General features: G+C 37.4%; 1 protein-coding gene across 1 annotated transcript in view; it reads left to right on the top strand.

The window, feature by feature from the left end:
• The window catches only part of SESTD1 (SEC14 and spectrin domain containing 1), a 147,517-nt gene extending 136,339 nt beyond the window's left edge, over positions 1-11,178 (top strand). The window contains exons 16-17 of the mRNA XM_037740057.1: positions 1,380-1,501; positions 9,963-11,178. Coding sequence (XP_037595985.1) covers positions 1,380-1,501; positions 9,963-10,092 — 252 coding nt within the window. The 3' untranslated portion in view covers positions 10,093-11,178. The remainder of the gene's footprint in view (positions 1-1,379; positions 1,502-9,962) is intronic.
• The last annotated feature ends 329 nt before the right edge of the window (positions 11,179-11,507 follow it).

Genomic DNA, 11,507 nt, shown 5'->3' with positions numbered 1-11,507 from the left:
TTTTCAGTTGAATGGGTGACTCCCAGGTGTTCCAGTTGCCTGTTGAAAAGGTGCTGGGATCTGTGTGATTTCCCATGTGGCGACCCACTGTGCCAGCTGAAACAGCCACACTGAGATTCGTGGTACTTTTTTGCCCAGGAATCTCCTGGCCTGGCTCCCTGTTTCAGTCCCCCTTTTATCAGTTTGATGGGTGACTCTGTCTCCAGGGAGCTCCAATCCCCAGCTAAAATGGCTCCTTGACCCATGTATTTTGTGCAGAGACCAGCCATGCTGGCGACTCTTGGGGCTCCCCCACCTGGCAATCTCCTGGTCTGTGGGCAATAAAAATCCATCTGGAAATGCGGCGTCCACTCACCGTCCACTCTTTCCCTGGGAGCTCCAATCCTGAGCTGCTCCTAATTGGCCATCTTGGATCTGTCTCCTAGAACACTACTTTTAACTACCTTTTGATGAGTGATATTAGAACGAATAAAATTGAGAGGGTTTTTTAACAGAACTTTGTTTCCATTTTTTTCTGTTACCTAAAACTTTGGTTATAATAAATTTGATTTAAATTTGATTTAATTAGGTTGTACAAAGATAAGTAAATCAAGCATAAACAAAATAAAGCATAAATATAAATAACCACAACTGTAAACAAACTGTATGATGATTAGAAAAATATCTAAATCTTGAGTTTTAAAATACAAAATTGTCTGTTCCTGAGTAATGCTAAAGTAAACATGATTGGTTGACATAAAGTGTAATGCAAAAAAAGGTTTTGATAATGAATAATACTTCTTTTTCTTCTCTCTCAAATTTAGCAGCTCTTCCTTGTAGTTTAATTTAATTGATAATGGTTAAGGTGAAAATAAAGAACAGTATCTCATCAAGGATTATAGAGATTCTCATATCTGAATTATAACCTAATCATTTACATCAGTTAACTCAAGCCAGCAGTTCAGTTGTTAAATATTATCCAGCTAAGTCATCACATCAGTTACATGTTTGTACTTTGTTGTTTTTTATTTATAATAGTTTTTCATTTGCAATGTCTTTATGTTCTTTGAGAACAGAGTCTATACCTCCTTCACCTTCCAGGCTGCTAAATAAACATAAAGTGAACTTATTTTTCAAATAGTAGTCTAGCATTTTCTTTCTTGGAAATCACCATATTGTTAGTAGGAATTATGTTATTTCATTTTGTTGTTTGAATTTCTTGAGCATTTAGCAATAATAGATCAATCTTATATCGTGTACTTGAAGATGTTAAAAACAAAAAATGCCTTTATGTGAGCTTGATTCCATTTCTGTGTCTTTTTTTTTTTTTCCTTCAGATTCTCTGAAACTACAGACCTTTCTGTATCTCTTGATTGATACTGCTTTTTTGTTTGTTACAGATTTTGCAGGACTGTCCAGAAGAGCCTGAAGCTATTAATGATGAGGAGCAATTTGATGAAATTGAAGCAGTTGGGAAATCACTTTTGGATAGATTAACTGTTCCTGTAGTTTATCCTGATGGGTATGGAGCATGTTCTTATAATTTTATTTTTTATTGGTGTGGTCTTAAAGTGAAATCATTAAAAGAGGAAATCTGTTCTTTAAAAAGCTAAGTAAATTAGGTTTGGTCCACATCTTTAACTCCTACAATAAATTAGTTTAAAATGAAAAGAAATCCACACAGCTCTTAGCCACAGTGATGGTACTTGCTGACATCAAATGTGTTGCTTCTTGACAGCTTGTTGTAGAATGATCATTGACTAGATTAAGACATTGGGTTCTAGACTTGGCTATAATGGTAGGGAGTAGTGTGACTTGGGGCTTCATTCAGGAAAAGGAAGAGGGGACAAGGGACTAATGTTTAGTGAGTTCATAATATACGCCAAGTACCAAGTGAAACACTTCACCTTCATTACTTTTGACCAAAGAGGACCAGACCAGTAAGATTATTCCTGATTTACAAATGAAGAAACTGAGGCCCAGGGAGATTAAGTAAGGCTCTCAGGATTTCACAGCTTCTAAGTGATAGAGTAAGGATACAGTCTCAGGTCTGTCTGGCTCCAGACCCATTCTCTTTGCACTCAGCTATATGGCATTCTAACTTCTTTATGTGTGAAGGGATGGGGTCCTGATTTTCTTACATCTTTCCATGTCAAATAATAGTTAATTATAAAAGTGTGAAATAATCTGATGCAAAATAAATGGACCAGGAAAAAAATCAGAAGGCGCTTTATCCTTGGTGATTTAAACCTGATTCTTAGCAAAAATAATTTAGAGATAATCCAGAGGATATTTAATTCAAATGATAGCATAACCAAACCACTAAGTAAAAATATAAGTATCCTTAACATTGTGGTATAGTGTGATGAGTGCATCTGTGGACTCTGGAGCCAGTGCTCTCAGCTCCACCACGTACTCACTATAACACCTTGGGCAAGCCACTTAACCTCTTTGTGCCTCAACTCCCTCATCTAAAAACAGCGATGTAACACTCATACCCCCTCAGGTTATGGGGGTGGGGGAATTACCTGAGCTAAATAAATATACAGTACTTAAAACAGATCTGACTCATAATAAGCGCTGCTACTACTGTGCCATGATCTTGCAGTGATTATTTGGGATTGATATTGAAAAGATGGCATTTTATTCCCTTGAAAGAATATTATTCATAGTCTGTATTTATGTAATCTCAAGCCATGTCTAAACTTAAACAATCAGAAGTAGCTGATTGTTTAAGTAGTGACTGTAGAGTCACCTAAAGTCGTATTATACATCTCCAATAAAAGAGACAAAATTCAACTAGTAACAAAATTATAGGCGTGATTCTTATAGTTCCATTTCAGGATCCCTTACCCTCCATGATTCCGACATTTCACAGCCAGTTGTCACACAGTCTCCTCTTCTACCCAGGTCAGCATAGGAGCACCTCGCCCTGGTATGCTTGCCTTAGCTTCTCGTCTGTTTTTCAAAAACAGCCCATGGGTCTTTCCTCATCTTTTTAAGATAAAAGAATGATAGTACTGTATATTCAAAGTTCACAAATACCCACCTTTAATATTTTGGAATTGCCATTTTATTCCATTTTATATTCATATTAAAATTTATATATATCTCTTTTAGATATTTTGCTAAATTAAATATTATGCAAAGTTGTGTATAATGTTCTCCGTAATTGCTAATATGATGGTAATCTGTGTCATGTAAAGTTTGTTTGGCAGGTTATACAGATTTGTCTTTTATACCATCTCCTGGTAAAATAAGAGAGATTGATGATCTCTCTGGATTCACTGCGCGAAGACCTAGCGTCAAATTCTGGTTTTTCCCTGTGTGACCTTGCTTACATCATTTAACTTCCTAGGCTCTACATTTTGATCTAAAAAAATAAAGAGATTAACCTGGAATTTCTAAAGTTCACATGGCAGCTGGCCAGAGCCCATGGCAGCTCATCAACTCCTCTGCTGGCAGACTGTGACTAGCTACTTCCTTGCTGGGCAGGACATCTCTGAAAAAGGCAGCAGCACATCAGGAACTTATAAATAAAGCCCCACCTTCCTAGGGCAGAGCACCTGGGAAAAAAAGGTGGTTATGAGTTCCACTGCAACAGACTTAAACGTACCTGCCCAGCAGCTCTGAATGGAACGACGGAGCTCACAGCTCCACACTTGAGCTCCTATAAGGGATAGACTGTCTCCTCAAGCAGCTCCCTAACCTTGTATATCCAAAGAGACACCTCATAAAGGAAAGCTTAGGCTGACATCTGGCGGGTATCCTTCTGGGACAAAGATAACAGAAGAAGAAGCTGGCAGCAACCCTTACTGTTGTACAGCCATTGCAGGTGATCTCCAGGCAAGCAGGGCCTGGAGTGGACCTCAGCAGTCCTACAGCAGAGGGGCCTGTTAGAAGGAAAACTGAAAAACAGAAAGAAATAACTTCATCATCAACAAAAAGGATGTCCACACAGAGACTCCATCTGAAAGTCACCAACTACAAAGACCACAGGTAGATAAATCCACAAAGATGGAAAGAAACCAGCAAGAAAGGATGATAACACCCAAAACCAGAATGCCTATCCTCCTCCAAGGGATCATAACTCCTCATCAGCAAGGGAACAAGGCTGGATGGAGAATGAGTGTGATGAATTAACACAGACTGCAGAAAGTGGGGAATAATAAACTTCTGCGAGCTAAAAGAACATGTTCTAACCCAATGCAAAGAAACTAAGAACCTTGAAAAAAGTTTTGATGAAATGCTAATGAGAATAAACAGCTTAGAGAAAAATATAAGTGAATTGATGGAGCTGAAAAACATAACACAAGAACTTCACGAAGCATACACAAGTTTCAATAGTCGAATCGACCAAGCAGAAGAAAGGATATCAGAGATTGAAGATCAACTCAATGAAATAAAATGAGAAGGCAAGAATAGAGAAAAAAGGGTAAAAAGGAATGAACAAAGACTCCAAGAAATACAGGATTATGTGAAAAGAACTATATGCATTTATAGGTGTACCCGAATGTGACGGAGAGAATGAATCCAAGCTGGAAAATACTCTTTAGGATACTATCCAGGAGAACTTCCCCAACCTAGGAAGGCATGCAAATATTCAAGTCCAGGAAATACAGAGAACAACACAAGTATTCCTCAAGAAGAGCAACCCCAAGGCACATATAATCATCAGATTCACCAGGGTTGAAATGAAGAAAATTGCTAAGGGCAGCCAGAGAGAAAGGTCAGGTTACCCACAAAGGGAAGCCCATCAGACTCACAGCAGATCTCTCAGCAGAAACCCTGCAAGCCAGAATAGAATGGGGGCCAATAGTCAACATCCTTAAAGAAAAGAACTTTCAACCCAGAATTTCATAACCAGCTAAACTAAGCTTCATAAGTGAAGGAGAAATAAAATCCTTTATGAACAAGCAATTGCTCAGAGATTTCATCACCACTAGGCCTGCCTTACAAGAGCTCCTGAAAGAAGCACTAAAGATAGAAAGGAACAACCAGTACCAGCCACTCCAAAAATGTACCAAATGGTAATGAGCATTGACACAATTAAGAAACTGCATCCACTAATAGGCAAAACAACCAGCTAGCATCAAAATGGCAGGATCAAATTCACAAATAAGAGTATTAACCTTAAATGTAAATGAGCTAAATGCCCCAATCAAAAGACACAGACTGGCAAATTAGATAAAAAGTCAAAACCCATCGGTGTGCTGTATCCAGGAAACCCATCTCACATGTAAGGATACACATAGGCTTAAAATAAAGGGATGGAGGAAGATTTACCAAGCAATTGGAAAGTAAAAAAAAGTAGGCATTGCAATGGTTAAGTCTCTGATAAAATAGACTTTAAACCAGCAAAGATCAAAAGAGACAAAAAAGGGCATTATATAATGGTAAAAGGATGATTGCAACAAGAAGAGCTAACGATCCTAAATATATATGCATCGAATATAGGAGCACCCAGATTAAAAAAAAAAAAAAAAAAAAGGGGGAACTTGATAAAAATAAAATGGGTTCTCCCTTTGTCGCCAGGCACCAGGCTGGAGTGCAGCGGCATGTTCTCGGCTCACTGCAACCTCTGCTTCCCGGGTTCAAGCAATTCTCCTACCTCAGCCTCCTGAGTAGCTGGGACTACAGGTGCACGCCACCAGGCCCAGCCAATTTTTGTATTTTTAGAAGAGACAGGGTTTCACCATGTTGGCCACGATGGTCTCGATCTCTTGACCTTGTGATCCGCCCACCTCAGCCTGGCAAAGTGTTGGGATTACAGGCGTGAGCCACCACGCCCGGCCTATAAAGCAAGTTCTTAATGACCAACAAAGAGACTTAGACTCTTACACAATAATTGTGGGAGACTTTAACACTCCACTGTCAATATTAGATCAATGAGATAGAAAATTAACAAGGATATCCAGGACTTGAACGCAGATCAGGACCAAGCAAACCTAATAGACATTGACAGAACTCTCCACCCCAAATCCACAGAATATATATTCTTCTCAGCACCACATCACACGTACTCTAAATTGACCACATAATTGGCAGTAAGTCACTCCTCAGCAAATTCAAGAGAATGGAAATCATAACAAACAGTCTCTCAGACCACAGTGTAATCAAATTTGAACTCAGGATTCAGAATCTAACTCAGAACCACACAACTTCATGGAAACTGAACAACTGGCTCTTGAATGTTGACTGGATAAACGATGAAATTAGGGCAGAAATAAAGATGTTCCTCAAACCCAATGAGAATGAAGACACAATGTATCAGAATCTCTGGGACACATTTAAAGCAGTGTCCAGAGAGAAATTTATAGCAATAAATGCCCACATGAGAAGCAAGAAAATATCTAAAACTCACACCCTATCATCAAAATTAAAAGAGCTAGAGGACAAGATCAAAAAACTCAAAAGCTAGCAGAAGACAAGAAATAATTAAGATTAGAACAGAACTGAAGGAGATAGAGGCACAAAAATCCCTTCAAAAAATCAATAAATCCAGGAGATGGTTTTTTGAAAAGATCAACAAAACAGACAGAACACAGCCAGATTAAAAAAAAGAAAAGAGAGAAGAAGCAAATAGATGCAATGAAAAGTGATAAAGGGATATCACTGCCCTTTCCACAGAAATACAAACTGCCATCAGAGGTCACTACAAACAACTCTATGCACATAAACCAGTAAACCTGAAAGAAATGGATAAATTCCTGGACACTTGCACCCTTGCAAGCCTAAACCAGGAAGAAGTCAAAACCCTGAAGAGACCAATAACAAGGGCTGAAGTTGAGGCAGCAATTAATAGCCTACCAACCAAAACCAGCCCAGGTCCAGATGGGTTCGCAGCTGAATTCTACCAAACACACAAAGAGCAGCTCGTACCACTCTTTCTGAAACTATTCCAAACAATCCAAAAAGAGGGAATCCTTCCCAGATCATTGTATGAGACCAACATCATCCTAATACCAAAACCCACCAGAGACTCAACGAGAAAAGAAAACCAGGCCAATATCCATGATGAACAGAAGCAAAAATCTTCAATAAAATACTGGCAAACTGATTGCAACAGCACATCAAAAAGCTTATTCATCACGATCAGGCAAGCTTCATCCCAGGGATGCAAGGCTGGTTCAACATACGCAAGTCTATAAATGTAATCCACCACACAAACAGAACCAAAGACAAAAACCACATGATTATTTCAATAGATGCAGAGAAGGCCTTCAACAGAATTCAACAGCCCTTTATGCTAAAAATTCTCAATAAACTAGGTATCGATAGAACATATCTGAAAATCATAAAAGCTATTTACAACAAACCAACAGCCAATATCATAGTGAATGGGCAAAAACTGGAAGCATTCCCTCTGAAATCTGGCACTAGACAAGGATGCCCTCTCTTACCACTCCTATTCAATATAGTATTGGAAGTTCTAGCCAGAGCAATCAGGCAAGAAAAAGAAATAAAGCGTATTCAAATAGGAAAGGAGGAAGTCAAATTGTCTCTATTTGCAGACAACATGATTGTATATTTAAAAGACCCTATCATCTCAGCCCCAAATCTCCGGAAACGCTTAGCAAATTCAGCAGAGTCTCAGGATACAAAATCAATGTGCAGAAATCAGAAGCATTCCTATACACCAATAACAGAATTAAAGAAAGCCAAATCAAGAATGAACTGCCATTCGCAATTGCTACAAAGAGAATAAAGTACCTAGGAATACAACAGGATGTAAAGAACCTCTTCAAGGAGAACTATAAACCACTGCTCGAGGAAGTAAGAGCGGACACAAATGGAAAAGCATTCCATGCTCATGGTTAGGAAGAATCAATATTGTGAAAATGGCCATACTGCCGAGAGTAATTTACAGATTCATTGCTATCCCAATCAAGCTACCTATGACCCTCTTCACAGAACTGGAAAAAAACAACTTCAACTTCATATGGAACCAAAGAGAGCCCACATAGCCAAGTCAATTTTAAGCAAAAAGAACAAAGCTGAAGGCATCACGCTACCTGACTTGAAACTATACTACAAGGCTACAGTAATCAAAACAGCATTGTACTGATACCAAAACAGAGATATAGACCAGTGCAACAGAACAGAGGCCTCAGAGGAAATGCCACACATTTACAAACATCTGCTCTTTGACAAACCTGACAAAAACAAGCAATGGGGAAAGCATTCCCTGTTTAATAAATGGTGTTGGGAAAACTGGCTAGCCATGTGCACAAAGCAGAAACTAGACCCCTTCCTGATACCTTACACTAAAATTAACTCCAGATATATTAAAGACATAAACCTAAGACCTAATACCATAAAATCCCTAGAAGAAAACCTAGGCAAAACCATTCAGGGGCATAGGTATAGGCGAGGACTTCATGACTAAAACACCAAAAGCATTGGCAACAAAAACCAACTTAGACAAATGGGATTTAATTAACCTCCAGAGTTTCTGCATTGCAAAAGAAACAATCATTAGAGGGTACTGGCAACCAACAGAATGGGAAAAAATTTTTGCAATCTACCCATCTGACAAATGGCTAATATCCAGAATCTACAAAGAACTAAAACAGATTTACAAGAAAAAAAAACAAACCCATTCAAAAGTGGGTGAAGGATATGAACAGACTCTTTTCAAAAGAAGATATATATGAGGCCAACAAACACATGAAAAATGCTCATCATCACTGATCATTAGAGAAATGCAAATCAAAACCACATTGGGATACCATCTCATGCCATTTAGAATGGCGATCATTACAATATCTGGAGACAACAGATGCTGGAGAGGATGTGGAGAAATAGGAACACTTTTACACTATTGGTGGGAGTATAAATTAGCTTAAACATTGTGGAAGGCAGTGTGGTGATTCCTCAAGGACCTAGAAATAGAAATTCCATTTGACCCAGCAATCCCATTATGGGGTATATATCCAAAGGATTATAAATCATTCTTTTATAAAGACGCATGCACATGTATGTTCATTGCGTCACTGTTTACAATAGCAAACACCAGGAACCAACCCAAATGCTCTTCAATGATGGACTAGACAGGGAAATTGTGGCATATATACATCATGGAATACTATGCAGCCAAAAAAAACGATGAGTTTGTGTCCTTTGTAGGGACATGGATGAACCTAGAAACCATCATTCTCAGCAAACTGACACAAGAACAGAAAAATCGAACACCGCATATTCTCACTCATAGGCAGGGTCCATGAGAACACATGGACACAGGGAGGGGAGCATCACACACTGAGGTCTGTTGGTGGGGAATAGGGGAGGGACAGCGGGGTAGGGAGGTTGGGGAGGGATAACATAGGTTGAAATGCCAGATATATGTGATGGGGATGGAGTCAGTAAACCACATTGCCATGTATGTACCTATGCAACAATCCTGCATGTTCTTCACATGTACCCCAGAACCTAAAGTGCAATAATATATGTGTGTGTGTGTATATATATATATGTATATATATATATAAAGAAATCTTCCAGCTCTAAAAATACTGTGAATCTGAATACAGTATTTGTGATTAGAATAAAATTAATGATTTTATCTGTTAATGTATGAAAACAATGCCATAACATAAGAAGAATATTTTGCTTGCCAGCTGTATAGAAAAGTGGTGTCCCCAGCCAGTAGCACTTAAGTACATGTACAGATTTTATGTTTGTATATGCTTCAGGACCCACATATTTACAATGTTTCATTGTTCAGTTTGTTGCTATTATCATAAGTACACATGATACAACTTTTAAACCACTAATATATGTATTTTATGCGATTAAAAAAATTGTTTTTTCCTGCTGAATTTCCTGCTCAAAGATAAACAGTATGATCACAGATGAACTGATATTTACACATAGGCTACCTCATGTAGATTTTTTATGGTAAATTTTTGCTTCTATTTGTATTCACTGCAGTTAATGGATTTGTATTAATCTGAGGTTTCTCTGTGTGTTTTGATTTTTAGAACCGAACAATATTTTGGGAGTCCAAGTGACATGGCTTCTACTGCAGAACACATCAGAGACAGGATGAAACTAGTTAGTCTCAAAAGGCAGCAGCTGAGACATCCTGAAATGGTGACCACAGAGAGCTAATAGACACCAGCTACCTACAGATTTGCAGTTCGTAATCCCGCATGTTGTCAACGTAATATATAGCATTAGCCACAACACATTAAGATGCATTTCACAGCCAGAATAAGCCTCATTTCTTTTCATGACATTTCTCTCTACATGTTAACACCTTGCTACTACTAAGGCATAATTATTTAACATGCTTCAAGGCTATAAACTCTAAGTATCTTAAAAGAAGGAACTATAAACATTGCACTGAAAACTTGCTTTAAAGCTTTATTTGACCTGTCAGTTTGTAGATGAACAACTGATAATAAGCTTTGAATGGTGCTAATAAGAGTAGGAGTTATCTCTATTTAAAAAAAAAAAAAAAAAGATTGCCCTTCCTCCACTGGTGATTTAGTAAATTTAGACAGTAAACTCTTATTAGTAGACAGTGGTGTCCTCAAAAATTTACTTTGTAATTCTTCAGAATTGATTATTTTTATTGTGTCAATATGAAGAAAACCTTTCAGATCTTTGATATATCATAGTCATTGAAAGACCTTTTCTTATTTGTATTGATAATGTATTAAAAGTTGTTTGTGCTTAATAAAAGACTTCTTTAAACATCTTATTTAATTTAGTAGTTACATCCTATTTCCAAACATGAGTGCCTTATTTAAAAGGGCATTCTTAGGACTGTGAGGATGGTTTAGTATTTGTTTTTTCATGGTGGTTGCATGTATTTTAGACAGGAAATTCATATGTAAGCATGTATATATAATAAATAAGCATGTTTTATCATGAAAAATTATTGTGAAGAACAATTTAGATCTTTAAGAACTTATTAATAATGGAATAAGTTTCTCTTCTTCAACTTGAAAAATATTCTCAAAATTATTAACTACCCTGAAAATACTTTGTCTTTAGGGGAGGAGGGCTGAGGAAGAAGGCATACATAATTACTTCAGTGTAATCCTTTATAACAAAGTAATCTTTCTGGAACTAAAATAGCAATTGTTAATAAAATTTAGTTTCTCATTATAGTCTAAAAGCAAAATAAATTCTGAAGTAGTCCAATAACAGAACTGTATGACTCCTTTAGAAATAAAATTTATCATGAAATGCTAGTGCTTTTAAGTTTGTATTAAGTTCAAATGGTAAAATGCAAATATAATTTAAATTTTGTGTATTTTTATTTCAGAAAAGGCTTTTTAAAAGATTAAAAATTATTTTTTAGGCTTGTAGTCATTACAAAAGTATGGTCTACAAACATGTTGAAGTAACCTTCAATGCAAAAAAACAACTCCCTCTTACCCTGTTAGTTTTTCCAGCCTTCTTCACTGATGGACTTCTTGGAGAATCCACATCCAGTGCCCCTACATCTTCACGACTCACTACACAGCACCTCACAGTCTGGTTTTACACAGCACTCTAATGAAACTGTTCTTTTG

This window comes from Cebus imitator, unplaced genomic scaffold (genome assembly GCF_001604975.1).
Source record: "Cebus imitator isolate Cc_AM_T3 unplaced genomic scaffold, Cebus_imitator-1.0 Scaffold78, whole genome shotgun sequence".
NCBI classification, from domain to species: domain Eukaryota; kingdom Metazoa; phylum Chordata; class Mammalia; order Primates; family Cebidae; genus Cebus; species Cebus imitator.
The sequence above is the reverse complement of the archived record's forward strand: the minus strand, read 5'-3'. Positions and strand labels throughout refer to the sequence as shown.